This window comes from Ips typographus, linkage group LG1, assembly GCF_016097725.1.
Source record: "Ips typographus isolate SLU linkage group LG1, UJ_Ityp_2.0, whole genome shotgun sequence".
Lineage (NCBI taxonomy): Eukaryota > Metazoa > Arthropoda > Insecta > Coleoptera > Curculionidae > Ips > Ips typographus.
In genome coordinates this window covers 20,043,081-20,070,730 of record NC_138422.1, presented here as the reverse complement: position 1 = coordinate 20,070,730, position 27,650 = coordinate 20,043,081, and the positions used below count along the sequence as shown (strand labels likewise).

Genomic DNA, 27,650 nt, shown 5'->3' with positions numbered 1-27,650 from the left:
CGTTAGTAGCGTTAGCTTACTTTATGGAAATGCCTCGCTTTTAGACTAGCACACTAACTAGTACCACTAAGTTTGACACCCCGTATATCGAAGAAGAGCAACATTTTATTAAAGCATGTTAGGTGGAATCCTAATATTTTGACGTCTAGAACCTAACACCCTGTATATTAATAAATTATGTCAACCAATAGTTTAGAATGGTGTTATAATAGAATAGAAAAGGCTTAACTTAACTGAGATTATTAGACAATTTACTAAAACTTTTTTGTACGTTATGCGGGGGTTCCTTGGGGGCCCCTCTGATCAGAACCTTTTGCAATTGCGGGCCTGGCCAGTCCGAGCCTGCTAATAATAAAGAAAATATCCATATTTTCAAAATCACCCTGTAGCTCTTGTCTCCCGTAGCTGAAATATGCAATGGCCGCATTCGTTTTCAGGCTCCATGGAGCGAGCAGAGCTTTTTAGACGCTCTCTATACTAGAAAGCCTAAAATGCACCGCCCTCTGTACAAGAAAGCCAAGAAGGTGCATGCCAAAAATTCCAATATGGCCGAAATAGTGGTTGACAGTTTGCATTTGTTTGTATTGTGGAAATTGAGTTTTTCAATGATTAAATACATTTTTAAGGTTTAAAATCAAGACTTGGGATTACTTGCCAAAGTAATTTTTGTTTGCTATTATATATTGTTGTTTATATGTTTATTGTTCTAGTGAAAGTGTAGTTTGTGTTCATTTTATTGTGTTATCACTATTGTTATTGTTCCTTCATTGTTCTATAATTTATTGTTGGTTTTTTAACTTAAATTCTATTGCCTCTACAATATGCCGTCTACTTGTTGTTTGCCAAATTGTAAAAGCAATTTGGTGAAAGGCCCAAAAGTGTCAGTCTTTTACTTTCTAAAAGACCCTGCTCGAACCCAACAGTGGTTGAAAGCTTTGAACTGGAATGATTTTACTCCAACACAATACTCAGTGGTAAGTACAATAGGCTTTCTCATTCAGTAAACTTATTGCCTCTTACATACATAGGTATGTGAGTTACATTTTGAGGCCGCCTGCATTTTGAGAGCAACAAAGGTTTACTCTGAAGAAATAGGACAGCTTTTAGAAGTTTCATTGGCACATTTACATTTTAAAAGAAAGGTCTTGGTAATAATATAAAACCCATTTACCAGTTTTGCTTACCTAGCTTCAAGGATTTCCAAATTTTCTTTGATTGAGCAGTTTTTACATTAGTTTGTTGTACTTTCCAGGACAAAGGGTTCTAACCAAACTTGCTTTGGCTGGACTTTATTGGGTATACAAAGCCATATCTATACATATCTGGATCAGGAATGAAGCGTTCTTTGATTTTTCACTCACAACTTCTAATCAACTACACGAAAAAAAAAAAAAAACATATTTTCTACTGCATCTGCATAGGTTTGTGTACAAAACGAAAACCGCTAACGCCGCCATTAAAAGTGACATTCTAGGCTTTCTTGTACAGAGGGCGGTGCTAAAATGTCATTTTTACCTTTAATGGCGGCGTTAGCGATATTATATACAAACGTATGCAGATGCAGTAAGAAATATGTATTTTTTTTATTATTTCGTGTAGTTGATTGCAAGTTGTGAGTAAAAAATCAAAAAAAGGTTTATTCCTGATCCAGATATGTATAGATAGAGCTTTTTATACACAATCAAGTCCAGCCTAAAAGTACAACACACAGCAAACTAGTTTAAACACTGTTCAATGTAAGAAAATCTGTAAATCCTTGAAACTAGGTAAGTAAAATTGGTAAATGGTTCTTATGTTATTACCAAGAACATTCATTCAAAATTATTTTTGTTGCTCTCACAATGAAGGACGCTTTAAAATAAAACTCACATACCTGCGCATGTAACAAGTACCTAATAAGTTTACTGTACTAGAAAGCACTTGTATCTACCATTGAGTATAGTGTTGGAGTAAAATCATCCCACTTCAAAGTGTTCAACCACTGTTGAGTTAGATCCGGTTTTTTGTAAAGTAAAAAACTGACACGGTTGGGCTTTTTCCTGAATTGCTGTTACAATGTGGCTGGAAAAACATATGAACGACAGCAATCAAAAATAACTTACGCAAATAACTTCAATCAAGTCTTGATTTTAAATCTTAAAAATTCTTATCCTTAAAAAACTCAATTTCCACAATACAAACTGTCACCACTATTCCCGCCATATTGGAATTTTTGACAAGCACCTTCTAGGCTTTCTGCTCGATGTTGACGAAATCTGGCAACGCCGTAAATGTCATTAGCTCAGTCGGTACGGGCGCGGCCTCTGAAGTATGAAAAGACGTTATTATTTGCCATTGGCTCGGCTTCGACTACTGACATTTCACAGACCGCGATCTCGAGTATCTGGACTTACGACAATAAATTGGATGACCGGTCCGCGATCGTTCAATACAGAAGTTTGGGCCCAAAAATTGTGGAATGAAAACTCGGTGATCCGTTTAAAAATACGTGAATCAATGAAAAATCACCGACGAAGGTGACGTACGTAGTTTTTTTGGTTGGTTAGGACTACTTGGATTAGGGAAGTGATATTTTTTTTGTTTTCTACCATCTGAAACCATGGCCGACACGGATGCCAAGGATCGTTATGATCCCGAACTGAAATATTTGTGTGTGGATAGAAATAATTACAATGATCCGGCCACTCAGGCGGAATGGACCCAGAAGAGGCTCGTGTGGGTGCCCCACGAAAACCAGGGCTTCGTGGCGGCCTCCATAAAGGGCGAAAAGGGCGACGAAGTGGAAGTTGAGCTCCTGGATACTGGCAAAAGAACTACAGTGGTCAGGGATGATATTCAAAAGATGAATCCCCCAAAATTTGATAAAGTCGAGGACATGGCCGAACTTACTTGTCTCAATGAGGCCTGTGTACTTCATAACCTCAAGGACCGATATTATTCAGGACTGATCTATGTAAGTTGACTTTTTATTCTTTTTCTAGGTATATTTTTTAAAATTCGCTGTCATAAGCATGAGAAGAGGTTCAACAGTGTTTTTGTAGCAGTTGTCATGAAATTAATTTTTATCATTGAAGGATGCTAATGCTGATAAAACATCAAAATCAAGTCAAAAATCAAAACACCTACAGACAGGGTGTTGTTGACATCTTTTAGCTCCTCCTGTAAAAGTGAAATCATAAAACAGATGTCAACGCAACTGTCAAAATGAGTTGATGTGACAGCTCACACAAATACACGATACAAAAAAGTAAAACTAACTGTAGTTGCAGTAAGTGGAATCACCTTTTAAGGCTGCAGCTCCTGCTGGAGTTCAAATCAAAGCAAATGAAGTAAGAAATGAAAAGTGAGGTTAACCTATAAGATAGGGTGCTCCCCTTTATACTACTATCATTTAACATGTATCATGTAAGAAGTGGCCTTGTAAATTGGTTATATTTTAATTAAGATGTAAGAAGTAAGGATTCTTAAGTGAAAATCCTATTGCCCATGTGTTCAAAGCTATGAAATGTCAACTATTGTAATCACCTGTGTTCTGTGTTTCAAACTTATCTAATTGGTTACATCTTACATGTGTTTCTTTACTTCTTAAATGAGTAGGTATAAAGCGAGGTATAAAGGCTTAAGTGATAAATCCTAAATGAATATAAACCCACCTTTACTATGGGGCATGGGTTAAAGGCAGCTATGGCTAGTATTCCTTGTGTTCAGATTTAGAGTGTTTTGGCAGGAAAACCCTGGGTTGACCAATTTGCCTTTGGTAATTACTATAGTCATCTGTCATGTGAATGGATTTTTGGACAACAATATCATGTGCCAAATGACAGTGGTATTTACCAACAATGAATTGGTCATTCAGGACCTCTCTAGTATAATAATAATAATCTTTATTATAAAAAAAATACAATACACAAAGGGCAACCATTTGCCTTTTCCTTTTTTCATGGTCTTTACAGGTACATATGTATAAATAATATAAACAGATCCCAGTGATTATACTAAGCTAATACCTAATGAAAGCTGGCCTAGAAATACCTATAGGTACATGTCTAGGGGTCAATTTTTGGAAAAAAATTAATAACAAAAACCCTATTTGGATATCTTCTCAGTTAGCAGCGCTAGAGGGTGTTTTTCAAATATCGCCAATTTTAAAAACTTTTTTTTGATGTGATTCTAGTGGCATGCTTGGTTTTTTGCTAATGTCTTCCCTTTTCACAAAAATTTACCTGATTTTATTATTTTAAATTGAAATGACAGTTATATTAGAACATAACTTAATTTGAGCATGAGCACTGTAATGTTGTGTTTTTTGGATAAATCAATATTTTGATACATGGGAGGTTAATTGGAAAACGCCCAAAAACGTATGGAGATATTGACCTAAATAACCCTTTCTTATGTTAAAACAAAACCAAACAAAATTATTGGTCAATTGGGGACTACTTGAAAATTTCACTTTTTTGCAGGCACTTCTTTCACATTCTGTATAAGGCAGTTAAAGTGCATTAAAGCAAACATTTTTTTACATACAATTTTTCCTTATTACCCATTCCTGCAGCACAGGGTAACAGAAGAAAGTGTAAACTTTTAGTAATTATTGTCCTATAGTCCAATTAAAATTTAGAGGAAAAGTAGACCTGTTTCAAAAACACCCCAAACATGTCCTAAAATTTCAATCAAACCCATTATGTATTACTGTGAATTACTCCAACTATCAAATCCACCAGATTTAAATTCAATAATTTGCAGCACTTTTTTCTTTACTGTATGTGGGTGTAAGAAATCTCTCTTTGTTTTCCTTTATTGCTCTCAGGAGAGCATGGTGACATGATGTTTCTATTGCTCGGAGCGTATTTTTCCATCCTGCTCTGTCCTGAGCTGCAAGAGAAGCTTCTTGTGAAGAGATCACTGCCAGTCAGAATGAATTGCTCTATTTCTAAAAAAAACTGTCTTTTAATTCATTAAATTTGGACAGACTTTTAACAATTTCAAAAATTATGCTGTATTAATCTTTTCCATTAGCAGTTTTTTGGATGAATAGTTAGACCTTATAGAATAGATCAAATGGCTTGTAAGACACTGGCAGAACATTAAATAGCAACAAAGAAGGAAGCAACCCAGGAGGAAACTGCTTCTTTTTAGGATGAACCTCCAGGTCCATTCTAACATTAGTTTATTTAGAAATACCTACTTATACCTATAAATAGAGCATATTTTTTCTTGACAATTCTATAGTATTTTTAAAAGGATGTTCCTCGGGATGTTCAAATTTGAACTGATGGTTCAAAAAGCTGTGGGCATTACCCAATGTTAGCAAAAAAAAATGACAGTGTATAAATAATAAATAATTTATCTCCTAATTTAGTTTTGTTGACATATACTTAAAGATAACCAACAAGATATATCCAAAATTTCTAATAACTGATATTGATAATAGTATTAAATTTAGACGTTTGCCATGATCATGGAATGTTGATAACCCTAAGTACTTACCTAGAAAAGTTTAAAATATTTTTACTTGCTATTTGGTAATTTACGAGGTAATTTATTTATTTTAGTGTGACAATTTAACCAAGAATTTAACTTCTCAACAACTGAAAAAACCTTGGAGTATTCTACATCAAAAATTAGGCACCTACTGTTGCTAAAATTTTAAAAATCCACAGCTTTGGATAAAAATGGCTATTTTATAACCAAAAATTACTGATTTTACCGACGATTATGATTATTTATGTTACTGGAAAAATATTTGCTTTAAAAATGTTTTCTAAATATGTATAAATGTTTTCTTATGTTTCTTTTGTTTACTTTAGTTTTTCTAATGTTACCTTTAGAAAAGCTTGATTTTGATAATTCATAACAAAATTAAATTTAACAATTAACTGATTTTTAACAGTTACTAAATTATTACCAATTTTCAAAATTTTTAACATTGTCTGTGTCGTAGTATCTCTGCTGCATAAAGCAAAATTAGTAGTTTTTGATCATAAAATACCATTTATTCTAAAAACGGTCAATTGTTTGACACAGAACTTTTTCAGTGGCGTAGAGCTTAAAATGCTCGGTTAAAGACAAAAAAAATTCTACAATCTCCACCACCACACTTCCTTTTTTACAGTTTGTGGCACCAATTCAGCGACACACTGTATTTAGCCTTGAACAAGTTCAAATGTAGTCTGTGCTAACAATACAAACTTCATCTGTAAAATGTGTTATTCAATTTTTGCATAGAATTTGAAATAAAAGTGGGGGTCTTTAAATTGCCATGTTCTGACTGTTTGCCATCATTTTTAGCATGCGTCATTCAAAGACAAATTATTACAAAAAATCTGCCATTTTTTGCTTTTATCTCCAGCAGAGCAGTGAAATCAAAAACGCCATTAGTTAAAATGCTTAATAAAATAGTAAAAGTGATGAATCTGAAGGTTTTTTTGATAAACCGATCCGTGGATTTGATATGAATCTATTCCATTCTTTTTGCCTTCATTGTAAAGTTCTTGAGAGTTTCCCTCTGATTGCTGCATAATCTGTTTAAGTGGATTTTGATGGATTTGTCAGTAGGGTGGTGATGATCATTATGTGTCCCTATATCAATACATATTTGTTTCTTTGATGAGAGGGTTTAAGAGAGGGCTGTCCCCCAGGCTTTTTGAGCTACCCCTCAAGTTCTTGCTTTTTTAAATTAGATTTTTTTCTTAGTTGCCTTCCAATAAAATTGTACTTTTTTCCACAAGGCTTTTTCAATTAGCCACAGAATATTTAGATTATTCCTACTATTGGAAGGCTTTTTATTGATAAAGACAGGAGAAACAGCAAACTCAAAGTATTCAATGTTATACTTTAAGCTATTATAACGGATGCGGTTTTTCATTGCGTAGCCTATTAGAGATCCAACAACCGACTATAAAATTCTCTATAATTGACGTAGGTCGTACAAATGTGTTATGCTAATGCAATATTGTTTATATCAGGAAATCCTTTGCCTTGATCAAACAATTAGCTTGCAAACCTACAGAAATTAAATCACTGATGATTTTAAGGTCATTGGATTGCATCGCTTTATTCGGATACAAGTTGTTTTTAGTGAATATCCAATATTGTTTATATTTAGGGCTGTGAGAAATTTCTAATTTATGTCAAATAATGGACTTTTCATCTTAATGCAAACTGTGTAATGCAACAAGATAATTATGGTGATAAATAGCTTCCTGACACTTAATTATCTTAAATGAGTTAAAAACTGTGTCTAGACGGACGTACTGATTCATATTTACTTAGTCCATTGCATTTTAAATGCCTAATGTACCGAGTGACCCAATAAGACTGTTCCTCGACCATATCTCATTTTCTCTATATTTCAGGTTAGGAACGAGAATTTGAAAAACCGTTTTCCTGGCCTATTTGATTGTTATTTGGCTACTTTTTCACAAAGAAAAAGTCATATCATTCCATTTTTTTTTTTTTTTGGAGTTTGAGTCATGGTGTCAAAAGTAGCCCCCTGGCGCAGAAAGATTCAACTAAATTAACTATATTTAGGTTGATTCTTATTGCCCAAGAAATGCTCTTTTCAACAATACCGAATTTGTTAAAATTGGTCAAATCGTTAAGAAGTTAAAGCAGGTTATTGCAAAAACAATTGAGGAAATGAAAAACTCTAGTTTATTGTGCAAAATTTATAGAAAATGCAATTTAAAAATTTAAGATGGCAGTTACGGCCTCTGGTGGTCATTTTTAGAACTTGAAAATATTTTCCAGCAATTATTCATGGTCGATTAAAAAAAAATTTTACCACAAAATCATATGGTCGAGGAACAGTCATATTGGGTCACCCGGTACAGGGTGACTGTTTATATTTTTCTTACTGCTAACTCCTTTAATTTTGATGTTACAGGGTGGTTTAGAATAGCAGAGTTGCAGCATTTTTCCTAAATCGTCAGACATGTCATTTGTCAAATTTCTGACATATTTTTGATTACTTGCATATAATTGTTTCTTCTGTTTTTAAAAATACCCATTTTAAAATATAACAACCAAATTCTCATTTTAAACATTGTTGGGCTTGGTTAACGTCACACAATTGTTATTAATAGTTTACCTGTCCCTATGTAATTTGATTTCAATAAAAATGGAGTCGACTTTGTAGTTCATATTAAGATTACGTGTGTTTGACCTCGACTTTGGTAGTCTTTTTAATATTAATAAACGGTACTGGAATGTGTGGAATTTCGCCGTAAGAAAAAGTACAGCAATCCCTCTTCAAGAACTGCTATTAATTTTGTTCCTTTTAGTTAGTTAACTTAATGAAATTAAATACTAAACAAGATAATAAAGTTTCAAAGTGAGCATTCTACTTATTCGAAAGCGAAAATGTCAACAAACCAATGGCTTACTTTAATATTTAATGAGCAATTGCAGGCAAAACGGTACCAATTCTGCGAAGGCCGCTGCCAGCAAGATTTTTTTCTTTTGAATCGTTGTCCTCAGAAAACCACACACGTCGCTCCACTAATTTATTATGGAAACATACACAGTTCATGATCGCTTTTGGCATGATTTATAGAATCAAAATGATATCAATTTAGTATTGATTTACACGCTACCGTTCTGTTACATCACAATTCTAGCATACCTGTCCATTTACCTACACACATTGATCTAGTTACTTCACCTACTTTGTTCATTCCTAATTTGTGTTGTGAAATGATGTAACTAATCGGTTTTATTAATGCAAATTTTTATGTTTAGTTGACTGAACGTCTTTATGGTTGATAATTTGTAACACAGGAATAGGTTTCAAACATTCTTTAGGTCAACAACACCAGCAAATACCTAATAGGAGTCATTTTACAATAATTTATGTTAATCCGGTTAGTTGTCTCAAAAAGGAATTGTCCAGAATGTGATTAGTTTTAGATTTGCAAAAAATGACAGTTAGGTACATGTTATGGGTTAAATCTGGGACTGAATAAAGTAGTGATGGGTAAATTACCTGTATAATTAAGTATTATTTTACCAGGAAAAAACTTACTGGTAAATTCTAAATATTGTATTTCTGGCAGTTCAAATTTTGACACCACTTTTCTCCCTGACTGTACCAAATATTGTAGTGTTTTTTCAAGTTATTGGATAGGAAATTTCATGAGAATTTCAAAAATGTGCTCAAAACAATCAGTTTCTCACTCCAAGGTGGTTTTACAGGCGATTGTCCTTTAACACTGTGTTTCTGGCAGTTCAAACTTTGACACCGCTTTTCTAACTGACCGTACCAAATTTTGCAGTGTTTTCCAGGTTATTGGATAGGAAACTTAATGAGGATTCCAAAAATTTACTTAAAACAGTCATTATCTCACTGCAAGTTAGTTTTACAGGCAATTTTGTCCCTGACTATGCTTTCACACTGTGTTTCTGGCAGTTCAAACTTTGACACTGCTTTTCTAACTGACCATACTAAATTTTGCAGTGTTTTTCAGGTTATTGGATAGGAAACTTAATGAGGATTCCAAAAATTTACTTAAAACAGTCATTTTCTCACTTCAAGTTAGTTTTACAGGCAATTTTGTCTCTGACTGTGCTTTCACACTGTATTTGTGGCAGTTCAAACTTTGACACGGCTGTTCTCCCTGACTTTACTAAATATTGTATTTCAGGTACCCTCAGGTGAAGGCATTAATTTTTATAATGCCCTCAGTGATTATATAAAATAATGCCCTCTCACCATTTTTTAAGTAAATATCTACAGAATGAAAGTCGGACATTAAACATTGAAGACACCACAGGCATTATAGGAAATAATGCTCTTGGTCGAAGTAGACTATTGTCCTTATAATGCTTTTGATATCTTAATTAGTATAAAACAAACAGTCATTATCCCATTCCAAGTGGGTTTGACAAGCAATTTTGTCTTTAACTGTGAAACTGTGCTCCAAAGAAAAATCAAGTTTTATAAAAGTTTTCTTGCAGTATTTGATACAAAACAGTTTTCTGAGGAGATTTATAACAGTTATTTTGATAGTGGTCACACTCCTAGGTAAATTATCCTTTAAAAACCACGTGATATCTGTCACTAATGTCAAAATTGTTATATTGTGCCTAGAATCTACAAGAATTACAGTTTAACAGTTTTCGAAACAAGACTTCTTTCTGAGATTTATGACACTTATTTTGACAATTGTCAATAAATTACAAATTGTTTAAATAATAATCCGTATCTGTTACTTTAACAATGTTGCCTCGACTATGTGATTAAGGGTTAATTTAGTTACTCACTGGGGGTATAATAACACTTTGTCTAAGAGTAAAGTAGACCTAAAGTTAAGGGGGTGGTCAAAATTCAATCAATCACCCTGTACCTACCAGTAGATTAATAATAGGATGGTCTGGAATAAAAATTCATTCTAAAAATTCTTAATCACTTAAGATTTTGTACTCAATCTTTGTCAATAATAATTGTTATCAGCCTAAGCCTATTGATTATACCATACCGCAATTCTAGTTTTATAGCACTTGTGTTATAGACCAAATCTAGTAGATAATCCGAGAGATAATTATATACATAATACCTTATTTGTTTAACTAGATAAAATTGTGGTCTAATCTTAAACATTGAGAATTTCTTAAAACAATAATTTTCACTTATTGCTTTGACATAACTGGTCTATAAAATAGACTAATCCCAGGACTAATCATAATAATACCGTTAAGAGTAATAATGGTACTCAGTAAAAACTGTAAACTGTTACTCAGCATTGCAGGAAATAATGGTATTAACAGCACATATTAACAGGCTTTGTTTAAATTCGAGAAGTTGTTGTCTTAATCAGCATACGGATGCGTCACAATGTCACTGACATACTTTTCCGCTATTTATTGAGAACTTATGAAGTCATGGGATTACGATTGAATTTTTGTCGAGATTTTTGTATACCTACTCAGACCACAAAAATGAGAAACCTACTTGGATTTGATTAAACTTAGTCATTATGTGCGTAAGTAATTTGGTATTGAAGATTCAAAGAAAATTAACGTGAAAAACAATAGAGGTTGGACATTATAAAACAAAGCTTTAGTTTCATTTTATATCATTAATAATTTTGTTGATAAGCTTTGCTAATACCAAAACTAATGTAGATTGCCATTGGTAACATTAGTCACTCAAATTTTGGGTTTTACTTTTTTGATTCTCGAAATGATTGTGCTTGTGTAGAAGCTTAACAGTTTCTAGAAGGTTCAAAATTAAGAATTCAGTATTTGGGTGATGAGTAATTTCTTAGGTATGAAATGGATTCAGCCTAGCAGATTCTTTTCTACCTGACGTGTTCCTAATTAAGATCAGATTGATGTTTTGGTGCCACTGAAAATGCTTTTTTAATTACTTCCACTCTACTTTGGTGAAAAATACACTGTCCTCTAGAGATCCCATTTACCTTACCTCATATTTTAGTTCTCTCAGTTTTAGGTAAAATTTGCAGTGCATACTTAACTTGTACTAGTTTTCCTGTTATATTTTGTAGAAAATTGATTGCGTTGTTGTGAGTTCTATTTCTATTTTAAAAGTTGATCAGTGTGTACCATTTAGTATTGGAAAAAAAATGCACTGTATTTAGAAGAGCGTTTTGAGGAATATTTACTCGCAACTCTGATTATCTGGTATTTTGTGGTTTCACTTTGTATATTACATACTTCACATAATTCCACGAAAAAGTTTTGTGTAGCTGATCATTCAATAGTTTCTGCCAAAAATGTTGGTTTAAGTGTTTCTTAAACCTTACTTGCTGGCAAATTTTTATGGTTAATGGTAGAAAATAATTGAATAACATCTGTAACAATCCATTCTTTCAAAGTGCCTGTTATCAAGCAGAATTTACTTTCCGCTTATAGAATATGGTCCACCATGCTCATAGTGGTTCATGGTTCACCAATAATACCGGAGCAAACATGTAGTTGTCAGGGTGAATTTTCGAACCAATGTGGGTTTTCCTCCAGGTTTTTATCTGACCTACATTAGTGACAAACAAAACAAAATTATGTTGTCAAGGTAAGCATCATCTTGGATCAAGTTGATCGTTTACAGAAATCGATTCTGTAGTCAAACTCTTCTTCACTTACATCTTGCAATAGACGCAATTTTATATGGATGGAACTTTTCTATTCTTTGAATCAGTCACACATATAATGGTTGTCTTGCATTTTGCACCATATTCAATATTATATTCAAAGAATTTTCTTTCTATTAGAAGATTTTCTTTAAGAGTGGTTTCAATACGAGCACCTGCTTACCCTGCCAGAAAGACCGTAAATTTGCTTTTTGGTAGTCGCAGCATTCTGGATTGCCAGATTTGTTTATATGTGTTTTTTAAGATATCTGAACGCAAGACTTTACACCACTCTTTACACCTCATAAACTTTTGGTTGTAATAGGAGTAGATGTACCTCTCGGTGTACCTTAACTGTAAGAGATAAGGTACACACACTAAGATAAGAAACTTTTTACTTTGGTTAGGTTAGGTTAGGTGAACTCCAATGACGAACTTTAAGGGCATATTCAGTGTCGAGAAGAATCCTGTACATTGAGACAGGCCTTTGCATTGGGTACACTCGCTACTGTATTCCAGGCTGAGGTTCTTGCGGTCCTGTATTGTGGGCTAGAACTACTTTCGGGCCTGCGACAGGAAGACACAATTAACATTTGTTCTGACAGCCGAGCTGCCATCATGGTTATCAGTGCTAAGGTAGTGCACTCCAAATTGGTTCTGGAGTACAAAACAACACTGGAAAAGCTGGCCCAAAAGAACGACATACGTCTTGTGTGGGTTCCGGGACATGCTGATCGACTGGCAAAACTGGGCACTCAGATAGTGCCTGTTGGTCCAGAGCCGACTGTGGGGATTGCCAATAGCAGGGTGATCCAGTCGCTAAAATCTTTAGCCCTGCAGCTGTTTCAAGACTCCGCCATAGGTATGAGGCAGGAAAGAACTCATCAGTAGCCCCTCAGTCAAAAATACGAAATACCTGCTGGAACTAAGCAGAGAGAACTTAAGGACGGTGACCGGCTTACTGACTGGCCACTGCCAGCTGAGACGGCATTAGTACTTGATGGGTATAACCGAGGATCCTACTTGTCGAGGATGCTTGGAAGAGTCGGCAGGACACATCTTAATGTGGTGTCCACTGTCCAGCCTTCATTTGTTCGCGGACAACATTCCTGGGACAGTCAATAATGACGCCCAGGGCAATCAAGGAGCTAAGACCAGAAGTCGACTGAACTCCTGTAGCTACCAAAAAATAAGTTTGTATTAATCCAAAAACCTACCAAGATCATAACATGTCAAACAGGAAAATCAAATAAAAATAGGATGCAAATGTTTAAATGGTGTCAAATAAGTGCAATATCCTCAATCAAGTAGCCCGCCTTAAATGATCAAAATGATTACCTAGGGGATCAGTGAAGGGATGAAGTTTGTTGAGATTTCTCTGGGGATTTAGCCTACATAGTAATAGAGTCCAGTAATAAAATTGAACAGGGAAGAAGAAAGAAGAGATGAAAAGGTCAAAAACGCAAGAGTGGAAGGAAGGAGAGTAAATTGGGGTAAATCTGTTATGGGAGAGGAAGAGAATGAAAAATGAAATGGTTGAGTGAATAATGAAGAAATGCCAAAATTAGTAGGATGAAATGGTTAAGGGGGTAGTGTCAGAAACAAAACATGAGCCTGTTATTATCATTAAGTTGGCAGCATTAATCAGAGTACATCTGATCCAACTTCCAAAAAACCGCCTTGAATTATTAATCAATGTCACTGTCAATTGTCAGATCATAACATTAACCATCACAGATTATTTGTAACCATTCAAATCTCCATCTGTAATGTCCATAAAGTCTACATACGACCGTTTTGGGTTCACCTTATCCATGGAATGTTGACACTTTTTTGCTTGTATGTCGCCAACTAAAGACAAATCCAAACAAGACAAATAAATATGAGGGGGTTTACTTTGCTGTTGCAAAACTATAAAATTGTTGTTGTGTAATAACTAGGACAAGTGCATTAACAACAATTATTTTTATATAAATATTATGTCGTTTTGTATAAAATAAAGTTCGAAACTAGAATGTCTCTAACAGGAATGATGACAAATCATTTTGTCTAGAATGGATGTTGAGAGTCTAAATAGATGGAGTGAAAACGCATTTAAGGGTGAAAGATTAGAATGATGGGATTTGGGAACTTTAAGTTATCTTATAAGTAATTATTCTGTTAGTTATAGGTTTCAATAAATAAAACGATTATTTCTGTGAATTAGAGCAAAAGCAGAGAATAGTGGGTTTTCTGGGTTAGGTTAGGACTCTCCGTACACTTTTTATTGTTTTTATTTTGAGAAAAACCTTGAAACTTCTGTATAATACATTCATCTTGACATTTATATTGTCCACGATAATCGACTGTTTCCAATCAGCAATCTTACATGTGTTACTGCTGTTAATGAATGCGAGATTTAAGTTTTAAGTGAGTTGCTCCTAATTATTGGTGTTGAGGTTACTCTAATATTTCCAATAATAAACTTAATTGAATAGTTGAAATGTAATTTCAAATGCCATATACTTTCAGTTCAATTCAATGGCATGCAGTAAGTAATACTAGTGCGATTTAGACTGTTAGCCCACATAACTGGTTATTAATTTATTACTTCACGTCAAGTCATTGGCGCCGTTCTTCAATGTAAAGAAAACATTAACACTTTGAATATAATGAGTGATTGTACTGGAAATAGTTTACTGTTCATTTTTAGGTAGGAGTTCTAGAAAATTATTTTTATTTACCTTTGGGGTAGAGCTCGAATCAGCTAAGAAAAGGCCACAGGCGTCATCAAACGATGATGTCACGATCTCTGTACGTCTCGCTTTAAATATTGCTGCTCTCGTTACTTTCCAAGTTGTTGCAGCCAGTCAGTGGCGTGCTATTATTTTATCAGTAAAATGAAACATTTTCGTCGTTTTTAATAAAGAAAATAAAAGACAACAAGTTTTTCAAAGGAATGGAAACTCCTTCTGCTTCTTTCTTCATAAATTGTAAGACGTTACTGACGATTTCACGGCCTTGGCTGTATATGATAACACCTTTCTTTCCAACCTTTTTGAAAGACATTTTGACAAAATAACGTTTTTTATTCATAACACTATGTGAACTTCAACTGCGACCATCAACAATACAACCAAAACACCAGACTAAAACGGAACCTAACCTAACCCCCTAAGTCTCCCTGTCCGCCACTACATTTTTTTAAACTTGGCAACACCGTTTAGAGTGCCGGCTAGTAAAAGCATATAAAAAGGTCCAAATGTCCCTGGCCGCTGCCGCATCTGTTTTAATTGTGTCCAAGTAAAAACCGTGCTACGTTGCCAAGTGGCTTTTTGACCGCTTAACAATATATTTTCGGGAATATTTTAATAGGACGCCTCTGATTATATCTAATGCGACGGCAACTGTAGAAGGAGAAAGAAATAGTTTTAAAAACTGCGTCATTGATGATGCGGTGGCCTTTTCTCATCTGATTCGAGCTCTAGTAGCCTCATTCAGATTTAATTACAATCTGTTTATTATTGTTAGCTGAATGTAGACTACATAGGTTTGGTATTTCAGTAATGCCTACATATTACCACCAAGTTTTATTGTGGCGACGCCCGTTCACCATTTAAAAGATAGTAGCCGGTAGCCAATATCGCAGCTGACAAAACGTGCGTTAGTTGTAGGGTGAGGCAGACGATAATTATTGTTATCGTGGGAGAAACCCGAGGTAAAACCCATTTACAGCATTACAGCTAAGTTCTGGGTTACGTCTCTCTTCGTTTGTGTCGTGATTTGCTGTTTACGCTACCGGAATGCTTATTTACTAAACTTTTGTCTTGTTACATGCTAGTGTGAGGATAATAGGCAGTTAATAAACAGGATTGCAAAGTAGACTTGAAGTTTCCTATGATTTGCTTTTGTGGGTTAACTAGCTTTGAATGACTTTTCCTTATTAGTAGGGTGAATCAACTATAAAGTTTCCTTTCATTTGTTTCAGTCGATACAAAAAAACTAATATTTTAAAACCCATGTTTAATAAAAGTTAACGGGTCTTGTAAAAGCTATCAGAAAGAATAATAATAATGTTTTCTTAGGTAAAAACTTCTGTTGAATCCTGGAGAATTATCATCATCATGAGGGACATAGGCCTCCTTCATGTCTCTCCATCTCTGTCTATCTTGGCTTTCCCGGATCCAGTTGTTTACAATCCTTTATAGGTCGTTGGTCCAACGTGTGGGTGGTCTTCTTCTATTACGCCTTGTCTGTGCGTGGTCTCCATTCTAGCAACCTTTTTGTCCATCTTTCGTCTCTTTGTATTTACACGTGCCCATCCCAGTTCCACTTCATTTATATTCTCACAATAATATTTGACACCCCGATTCTTCATCGCAGTTCATGGTTTGTGACATGGTCCCTTAACTTTACTCCAAGCGTTGCTCTTTCCATTTTACGTTGTGTGATTCTGAGTTTGTTCTCTGACCGGGTTGTTTCAGGGTCTCTGCGCCATATGTGAGCACTGGCAAAACACACTAATCAAACACTTTTCTTTTCAGGTAAATAGGGAGTTGGTTTGGATGCGCTTCAGATCATCTGACCAACGAGTCAGGCTGCTTCTGCTGCGGAAAGCGTGGTCTCGCGGTCTCCATTCAGTTATTTTTCTAGTCCATCTGCCGTCGTTTGTTGAGTCGATATTCTTGTGATGGCATCTGTTACTCCACTTTACCTTCTCACCTCTGTGTTTGAAACTCTATCTCTCAGGGATAAGCCTAACATTATTCTTTCCATGCTTCTTTGCGCTACTCTTATTTTGTTTGCGGTGTTCTTTGTTAGAGTCAGTGTTTCGGCTGCGTAAGTTAGTAGGTACTGGTAAAATACATTGGTTGAAACCTTTCTTCTTAACACACATGGGAATATCAGATCTTAAGATGTAGCTCAATCTTCCAAAGGCTGCCCATGTAAGACCTATTCTTCTACCAATTTCGCAGGTTTGATTATCCCTTCCCAATCGAATCTCGTGGCCTAAGTATTTGTAGGAGTATACTTGCTCAATGTTTAAGTTGTTCACTGTTAGGTTTTCACTGGCAACTAGATTTGTCATGAACTTTATTTTGCCTATATTGATTTTCAGCCCAGCCTCTCTGGATGCTAGGCTCAGCTCGCTCATCATTTTTTGCGCTTCTTTGAGATCATTTGTAATTAATATCAGATCATCGGCGAAGCGAAGGTGACTAACTTTTTCACCATTAATGTTGATGCGAGGTCCTCGATGTTTGTGCGTTTGAACATGTACTCTAAAAGGTTGGTAAATAATTTGGGGGAGATGACATCCCATTGCCGCACACCTCTCTCTATTTGGAAGCTAGGGGTATCTTCATGAAGGCTAATGACAGCATTTGCGTTATTGTATAATTGCTTAATGATGTCGATGTAGCGATGGTCGATCCTGCAATCAGCGAGGGCACTAAGCATACTATGGTGGTCTATTGTGTCAAAAGCTTTTTCATAGTCTACAAAAATGAGAACGGTTTATTATACTCTATGCATTTTTCAATGAGGATTTTAATTGTATGAAGATGATCATTTGTGCCATAACCCTTACGAAATCCTGCCTGCTCAATAGGTTGGTAAAGATCGAGTTTAGCTGTGAGCCTTTTAGTGATTATTCTCATAAACAGCTTACATATCTGCAATAGCAGGCTAATTGGTATGTAGTTTTCTATTTGGGCTATATCTCCTTTCTTGTGTAAAAGTATTATGATGGACTTATTCCAATGATCAGGCGTTATGGAGTTTCTTAAACAAGCGTTGTATAGCTTACGCAGTATTTTCAGAAGTGCTGATCCTCCTAGTTTTATATTTTCGATGCTAATTTCGTCCTCTCTTTTAAGCAGTTTTTTATTTCGTCTTGAGTAATTACTGGGATTTCTTCTGATCCCTGGTTTTGTATCACGGGAATGCCCACGCCAATTTCTGTTGTAGTTTTCTCATAGAGCTCCGCATAGAAGCTTCTCACGATTAGCAGGATTTCTCGCTTATTTGTGGTGGTTTCTCCATTCTTATTGTCAATTATCTTACTTAATTATTTCTTACCCTCAGACAATTTTTTCTTAAGCACTTTCATTTCCCTGTTTTCCTCTATCACCCTAGTTATTTTCTCTGTGTTGTGTAGCCTTACATCTCTTCAGATAGCCTTGCCTCCTGAATTAGTCCAAATTTAAAATTTAGTAAAAGCTATAAGGAGGTCAAGTCTGGCAAAGTCGTATATTTTTAAATGGGACACCTGTATTTGATTGATGCTTACTAAAGGTTTGATCTAATGTGGACCGTTTTCGTAAAAATGACGACCAACAATTGAAATTTTCTTGAACTTTGAATGAGAAGAGTGCAATAACTATCACATTGTCACTACACACAATGAGTCACATTGCAAAATCACTCGAATTTTGGATACCCTGTACCTAAATACACTTAATATATTATTCTTGGGATATTTGCGGTCATGGTCGAAGAACTTTAATAAGAAAGCAAGCTTCTCAGGAGTCTATTACTTCCAGTGGTTTTCTGGTTTATGAAGCGTGTAGTCGGGTGTTTAATTTCTTGCAGGATTAGTTGCACAAACAAGATTTTTGCCGAACGAATCTTTATTATGATAAAATCATCAAAATTTGATTTACAGCCTGAGGACACAGACTCATACATACATTTTATATGCTGAATGAGTCATGTGAAAACACCAGGCTTGATATGGAACCCTTTTGCGCGAGCTTCACCTGGTTGTTTGAATAGCTTTTTTTATAATCCTTTATGACTCATCGTCTAGATGTTTAACTTCCTTCTTCATAACATGTATAGATGTATGTAGCAAGGCCAAGATAGTCACATATTAGTATTAGTAGAGACTTAAGAAGTCTTGTTTTGTAATAGTTTCAGAAGTGTGAATTCACAATTGAAATATTTGGTTTGCTGACTGTTTGTACTAAATATGTAGTAACAATTACTTGCAATGTAAGATGGCGCTATAATGTAAAATACTCACTAAACTACTTTCCGAAGAATCATTTAATTTTTGCAATAACTTTTACTAACTTGATTGTACCATATGATCGAATATAAGGGAATATGGTATCTCAGAAACGAACCATCACATGGATTAAAATTAGAATCGTTTATGATAAAAAAAGGTAAAATTAAGTGTGACAGGAAAAATTACCAATTTTACCAGAAAATTCCAATTTTACCAGAAAATTCCAATTTGACCAGTAAATTTACGGGTCTAATTGAAACTTGCTTGAAAAATATAATTTTCCTGTTAGGCTGTCATTTTCGGTCAATGAAGATGTCAAAATAAAGACTGAATAAATGACAGTTTTGATTTGTTATTTATTGTTTTCGAGATTTTGGTTTATCAATAATAAAATCAATGAAATAATATTTTTCTGACAAAGTAGTTCTTGTACCGAATAGTTAGGGACAGACGTCACGTGGTTAGGTTAGGTTAAATTAACTGTCATAAATCTCAAAAACACGTTTTGAATCGAATACTGCAAGAAAACTTTTAAACCCTGATTTTTGCAACTTTTGAGCACAGTTTGATAGTCAGGAACAAAATTGCTCATCAAACCCACTTGGAGTGCGAAAATGATAGTTTTAAGCACATTTTTGGAATCCTCATTAAATTTTCTATCCAATAACTTGAAAAAACACTACAAAATTTGGTACAGTCAGGGAGAAAAGCGATTTCAAAGTTAGAACTGCCAGAAACACAGTTTGACAGGACAGTCAGGTACAAAATCGCCTGTAAAACCCACTTGGAGTGAGAAAATTAGTTTTAAGTACATTTTTGGAATACTCATTAAATTTCCTATCTAATCTAATAACCTAAAAAACACTAAAAATTTGGTACAGTCAGAGAGAAAAGCGGTATCAAAGTTCGATCTGCCAGAAACACCGTTTGAAAGGACAGTGAGGGACAAAATCGCCTGTAAAACCCACTTGGAGTGAGAAAATGACTGTTTTCAAGTACATTTTTGGAATACCCATTTAATTTCCTATCCAATAACCTGAAAAATGCTACAAAATTTGGTATAGTTAGGTAGAAAAGCAGGTGTCAAAATTTGAACTCCCAGAAACACAGTATTTGTAATTTACCAGTAATTTTCTGTTGAGTTTACCGGTAATTTACCGGTCAAATTTTCCTGGTAAAATAAAATATTTACTTTACCGGATAAGAGATATTCATTTCTAAGTTTATCTGAAAGTTGAGTCTATTGTAATTTCCAAGTATTTAGCTAAAGACTGTGCTTGTACACTAAAGTTTTCAATTCCGAAGACTCAAACATTTTGAGTCTTGGATGCTTCTTCTGCTTCCGTAAGGATATCCTCAGGAATTTCTTCCATTTTCTATACGTTGTTTTCCTAAAAAAAGCTTCCTTTTTCTGCAGGGAAAACTGACAAATCAAAATTTATTTAAACATTTGCTAACAAACTACCAACTTTGTAAAAAAAAGTCACTGCCAAATCATTCTGACATTTATAGGTTACTGAGATGCAAAACGCTTTGATTTGATCAGAAAGTTTGTTAATTAATATCACATAAAAAAACGGTTTTTTCCACTTGTTGGATAAAATTATGTATGATACGCTTGTGTTGTGGCAAATAAGTCACTCCAGAAAAATAAACCACTTGCCTGAGGGCTCATGGTTTAATCTTTTTCTATCGCCACTTATGTGCTTCATAACACACTTGTCCCATAAATAACTATTAAATTTGTAGAGCTTATAAAGCAAACCCAAATGCCATACCCATAATGCAGTATCTAGTTAATTTCCCTTTGCTACTTACATTAAACCACTTTATTTCGTAGCTATACGATAAGTAGTTTCTGAGATACAGCCGGCCTTCTCTCTGACTGTACTGACCAATGTATTACCCGAAGAACGGACCCTGCATCATAATTTTAAATTTAAATATACAGAAAGGTCAATTATGTTAGTAAATAATTCAAACGAATGATTTGAAATCTGTGTGACCCTAATGATTGATTTAGAATGGGTACTACATCAGATTCTTAGCCATATACAGTGCAAATTATATTCACCGCAACAAATGGCCCAAGTCTCGTTTTGGAACTTACGGAGATTAATTGCTTTTTGTCGGCGTTGCACCAACTCGCTTCAAACACACAAAAGGAAATTGTCGGACATATGTTTACTGAAATCAGCATTTATACTTTACACTCTACTTGTTGACTCTTAAATAGTTTGGAATTTTTACGTACGTGATCTTAAAATTAACTAGGTATAGGCTCTGTCTTTGGCAAAAGTCTGCGTAACGATTAGGCAATATCTTATTTATCATTACGTTTTAACGTGCTGACTATATAAATTGTATATCTCGTTTTTGTTCAAGGTGTTTTAATTAACTGGAGTTTACGTTCCTTACCAATTTTGCGTGTTATGTTAATACCTCGGTTAATACGCTTTGACCATTTTTAGACGCCATCTAAGCATTTAATTGTTTAATGTAAATGATCAGTTTTGGACAAACTAATTATTGTAGCGTTTATGTGTACTTTTAATCAGGGAATAGGTGCACATACAGTTATTTGTGCAAACTAATTGCGTAATTAGCTTTGATGTCTAATGAAAAGCGACTGGTTAGAATCTTCTTGACACCGATGACCTAGGTTACACAATCACTTTAAAGAAATTATTGCCGCCTTGTGAATAATTAATCTACGAAGAAGACGAGAAGAGAATCTTACATACATAAGAAGATAAGCTTTAATCTGATTAAACTGGAATTTACGGAAATGCTTCCTAATGGGTTAAATTAATGATTTCAGTCAAGTCAGTTTCTTTTTTGCCATATCTCTAATCTGTATGTGCAGCATTGTGATTGATTGGGCAAAAATTGCTGATTTTTTTCTTCTCTTTGTCCGTTCCGGACTATGCCGATTAGCAAGGCTCTTTAAACTTTATTTGCTGCACTTCGAAAAAGTTCTACTGAAGTGAGTCCGAACCATCCCCGCAGATTATGCAACCATGAAGGTCTTCGTGAACAACAACAGCGTTACCCTGATGTGGATTCCGTCCATGACGATGTCCAAAGCCGACGAACTGGCCAAGCTGGATTCGGGGGCGGCCTACATACTCGGTATGGTGCACGGTGAAGCAAAGAAAATCATCACGGAGTGGTGTTATCAGGAACACTCCGACCTATGACTGAGAACTACAGGGTTGGCTCACTCCAAGGAGTTTATTAGGGGGCTCTCTAAGAACAGGACCAACAATGTCCTGCAACGCAGCAGACCAAACCTGAGGACAGTGACGGCGCTTTACACCGGTCACTGTCAGCTAAGGGCTCACATGCACCGGATAGGTCTGGTGGAAGACGCCGAATGCCGCTGGTGTATGGAAGATGACGAGTCTGTCGCGCACCTACTGTGCCGCTGTCCGGCTCTGGCCAACTCCAGATCTTCCATATTTGAACGGGCGGATGTACGCCCAGGAGACCTGGACAACCTCTCATCCAGAGCAGTTATTCGGTTCCTCAGGGAGTCGAGTATTCTGGATGAGCTTTAACTTATGTATGAGCCACAATAGACCTGCGTTCGCGGTGGAGGGCAGAATGTCCAATCACGGTACATAACTAACTAACTGCTGTCTGTTTTGCCTGTAAGATGAGTTGCATGATACGACACATGCCCAAGGTATTCTAAAGTTACATTAGCCCACGGTATTCCCAAGAAGGTATCTTTTCTTGACCAATCGCAGAGTAGTGCTTCAGTTTAGGCAAATGCTGCACATGACAAGATGTCACTGAATGTCACAGCGTTTTCTTGAATAGATTTGTAGGGAAGGAAAATTTGAAGAAAAATTCAAACATTCATACGACATAAGATAAAACAAATAGGAGACAGTTGGTCACATGATTTTATCAAATTCTAGGTCTGACTGACTTTCTGTGACTAACTAACAAATTCCGCCACGTCCAGTAGGGCAGACTATCTAATGCCATTATTTATGAAGTAATAATATCATACTGCCTCATCTTTCTTTAGAGCGTTGGTTTTGGTTATTGTTCTTTCTTCTTACTGGTTCAGCAAGTGTCCGACATTCCCTCATTCTTCTTAACGCTCATCTACCCCAGAATACCCTATCATTCTTCATTTGCTTTTCAACTTTTTAACTTTCTTCTTGTACTTTATTTCGGTATTGTAAAGTCTAGGCGATATTAGAACTGTAGAGGTGATTCCATACTTAAACGATTTAGTCCAATCAAATAGAACAATGATTATAAAGCTGCTGAATTTGCTACAATTTGTGTTTGACAAAGGCTAAGCGGCTCGAAAAATATTTGGCGCATTTGGTTTCGACTCTATACTTCTTAAAGTGTAGGCGTCCATCGTTTCCCTCTTCATATGATTCTTCTTCTCGAGACAAAAATTGCAGCATTTTGTAGTGCTTGGAAGTCCCGTATTCCTGTAAATGGTCGTATGTTTCGCAGTCAGAATACTTTCCTTCTATCTATTCCCCTCTTTCCTCGCTCTGTTTTACCCTAGAGAATAAGACGTTGGAAATGATAATGTTCTCCGCGTAGTATGTGTCCAAGGTAGCCAGTTTTTCTTTTGATGTTTTCGAACAGTTCACGGTCTACCAAACCAGCTCTTCTCAGTATGTCCTCGTTCGTTACATGATCAACCCACGATACTCCGTTGCAGGGTCCACATCTCGGAGGCCTCAACCCCTCGCTCAACCCTATTGGTAGTTGCTGCTTTCGACTCCGTACAAGAGAACGGACCAGACGTAGCACTTTACCATCCTATATCTGAGACTGAAATTCAACTTTCTGAGTTTTAAGAACGTTGTTTGACTTTGTTCGATTCTGAATTTTATTTCCGGATCTGGGTCGCATTTTTGGTTGATCATGCATCCTAAGTATTTAGATTGAGTGACGTTCAATGCTCTCTCCATTTATGGATATTATGATATTTGGAGTATCGTCTCTACTAATGGCCATACATTTGTTTTTACAGTTGTTAATTTTCAGACCCAGTCTTTGACTTTCTTTGTTGACCCTATCTAGTAGAGTTTGTAGATCATTTGCACTATCCGCTAAAAATATCGCGGTATCATCCGCATATCGAATATTGTTTGATGGGGGGATGTCGGAGATTGACTCGGTGAAAGCTCTTTCCACATGCAAGTTAAACAACATCGGAGACAAGATGCACCCCTGACGAAACTTGAATTCGGATTTCCGCTTTTTGATTCCAGTACAAATTTTCTATAAGTCTGATATCTTTTCCATCCAGTCCCAGGTTCCCTAATTTCTAGCTTACTTATTTCTGTGATCAGCGTTCCTTTACTATACAAGAAACCCCAAGAATCGGTTTTTTGGCGGATCTGTTTTACTGTCTAATTTCTTCAACATCTCTTGTGTAAAATCGTATTGCTTTTGCTTCATGGTTTTGTCAGTTGATCCAAGGAGTCCACAGTGTATGAGATGTCGATATACAGCGTGTGACAAAAGGCCCTGGCCCGCTGACCTGTACTTTCCATATATGGCGATCAGCGTGGCTGCAGGCGGTCTCCCATTAAATTAAAGGCGCACGTAATATGCTCATAAAAAGTACCAACGGTAATATGAAGGTGAGTCAGTATAAGTTTGGAAGGAAATTTAGACCAGAAGCTCTTTTACGTAATTTACAGTTTGTCAGACACAAAAAGGTCAGGACACTTAGGTTAAGTATTTTGAAAGCTTTTAGGAAATTACGCTATACCAGCAAAAATCTTAGCAATATAGACTTTGGATTATTATAGAATTTCTCACCCTAAGATCAGTAAAGCAATAATATTTGTACAGCTGATAATATTTTATTGCCAATAAAACCAGCACTAAAAGAACTAATTATCAAGGGCAGAAGCAAATCTGTGATAACAGTTTCTGGGTTAAGTGATTTAAGTAACGTTTCACCTCTATCGCATTGATTTGTGAGTTTAAAACAAAAAATTGTATTTAGCAGACCAACAGCTGCATTTTTTGTGATTTTGTAATCCTGAAAATCAATCACCATATAACGATCCCTGTTGCGCCGTAAAGTTTAATGTTTATTTACTTGTTAACATTCATAATGCGTACACATATTTTTAGCCTTATACGGACCAGATAAGAGTAATTTCATAATGGCAAAAGTAAGCGAGATTTTAACGTCTCGCGTATTTTTGCCAGTTGAAACGATTACAGTCTGGCGTTTTCAAGACCGCGCCTCGCTTAATTTAACCATTACCAAAAACGGATTCATTTTTATTAGCCAGAACTATGAAATACTTTCTCAAATGTGTGATGTCGAATATTTCACTCTCCCTCGTAATTGGATAATAAATCGTTTTTGTGGACGTTACAAAATTTATTTCACAATAAATTTGTGATTAATTTCGTTGTTTGTATACCTAAATGTCTAGGTAAATGCCAATCCATATTAGTATAGGAAGGTATAAGAAGAAGCATTTCACATGTGCGGGTGTACCACAACAGATTGATTTAAAATTAAAGCAATAAAGTTTGTAAAAATGCTTGAATAGATGTTCTTTACTTTTTACAAAATGCAAAAGTAATTTTTCGAAGAGAACGTCATACTTTTTATTATATTTTTGGTATCCACTTGAAATTTTGAGTGTATCTCTCAAAAACACGAACGGTTTTCGCAACTGTAACTAGTCACAAATCACTTGATAATGCTAGAATATATTTTATTAATGAATTACTGAGTGAAATTCATAATACTTTTGGAACAAAAAAGTCCTGGTTTATATGGCATGTGCAAAATGCCATCCATTAACTTGTTGACGGTGTTTTAGTCAAATTCTTCTAGAATTTTGCTAATCATTTTGCTCTTCCGCCATCGTCTGTCTGATATTTAATTCTTTTACAATGTTTTTCATTTTTGAGTGTACTCAGTATGTTCTCTCATGTCATTCCATCGAATTTATCACCATATCCAATAAAGTTTATAATTTCTATTCTCTGCGATTCAGTTACGCGGTTTCTAATGAGTTTGACAATGACACATGAATGTGATGGGTAAGCCTGTATTACGTAATTAGAAAGTATGGCTTACTATTCGAAAAAAGTTCTAATAATAATAATAACAACAGTGTATCTCATGCATTTACGTTACTTTTTCGTGTCCGGAAACAGCCTCCGCCCAGTTTTGGACAGCGTTCAGTGGTTCTGGCTTGTCAGTCCACAGTTCGTCGAGGGTGCACTGGTAAGGGCAGTTTAGGCATTGTAGTAGGTGCTCCATATCTTGTACAGCCCCGCAGTCACACTTATCTTATTTCTTTTCAACTTGATGTTGTGGTTGGTCTTTACAAGGGCTACACCATTTCTTAAGCGGTTAAGCGTTTTCCAGGTTTTCCACTTGGTTAGTGACTCACATGGAGGGGCCTCTGCTGTTGGGTAGAATTCGGGTGGTTCATCCAGTGGGGTGCTTAGGAAGCTTCTTGATTTTAATCTTCTTGGGTGTTCTTGACTTTTTCACTTAACTCGGGGGCAGTCCTAGTGTTCAGTGAAAAGCCTGCTGCCCTGTATAGTTTCTGAAGTGGTGTCGGTTTCATGCACCCTGCTATTAGCCGGCATGTTTGGTTCAGTCTCCTTCGCATGGACGGATCTAGGCCAGACTGGACAGGCATACCTATTCAGCATTTGAAAACCACAGTGGTTGCGCAGTAGTATTAATTTTGCAGCCCATTTAACTTTTTCTGAGCTTCTTTAAACGGCTGTTCCTCTGAGCTTCTTTAATAGTGTCCTCCACCTTTCCTCAAGTTCCACAGACTCCAAGGTAGATGGGCTTGCCGGTATGCAGCTTCCTGTTTGCCTGTTGAGAGTGAAGGTGAAGAGCGCTGACGTGAGTTTGAAGTTGGCTTCAGAGAGTTGTGTTGGTAGTAAGTGTACATAAGGTCTAGAGCAGATTTTAGTTTTGCTCTATCTCTTCAAATGTTGCTCCCTGGGTTGTTACCTGAAGGTGGTCAGCGTAAACAAAGTTTCTGGTAAAAAGTGGGGTTGGTTAGTCGTTAGTGTAGAGGTTGAACAGTATTGGTGCTAGTACGCTGCACTGAGCTAGAGTTTCTCCATCGACTCTTTTTTTCCTTCAAAGCCACCTTTGGTGGTTGTCGTAAGCGGAGCTAAGATCAACCAGAGCTAGGCCTGCTATTTTGCTTTCTTTCAAATCCGTCCTCGTTGTGTTCAGTCAGAGCTGGGATTTGACTAGCGCAGGTCTTCCCAGGTCTAAAGCCTGTTGTGAGATGATAGTTGAGTACATTACCTTCTCTATTCTTTGAAAAATAAGGTCGCGGCAGAGAAGTGACATTGGGCCTTTCCCGGGTTTCAGCAGAGCTACGAATTTGTTGATGATTGAAGTTTCTCGGTAGCAGTTAAAGAGATATCTAGAGTCCATTGTATGGCTGATGACCCTAAGTGTTTTATTTTGTCCACTCTTGCGGCTTTTCCATTTTTTTGAAGAATTTATTCCCTTGTGGTTCTTTAATGGTAAAAGGTGAATTGAAGTGATTTGTTTCATTTGTCGG

General features: G+C 35.9%; 1 protein-coding gene across 5 annotated transcripts in view; it reads left to right on the top strand.

Annotated features, from left to right (window-relative positions):
* Window positions 1-2,321: 2,321 nt before the first annotated feature.
* zip (myosin heavy chain 10) overlaps window positions 2,322-27,650 on the top strand; it is a 60,458-nt gene continuing 35,129 nt past the window's right edge. For 3 of the 5 annotated variants that reach the window (XM_081983739.1, XM_081983729.1, XM_081983763.1), the window contains exon 1: window positions 2,322-2,953. In XM_081983739.1, coding sequence (XP_081839865.1) covers window positions 2,600-2,953 — 354 coding nt within the window. In that variant the 5' untranslated portion in view covers window positions 2,322-2,599. The remainder of the gene's footprint in view (window positions 2,954-27,650) is intronic. The other 2 variants (XM_081983752.1, XM_081983745.1) reach the window with 1 other exon arrangement.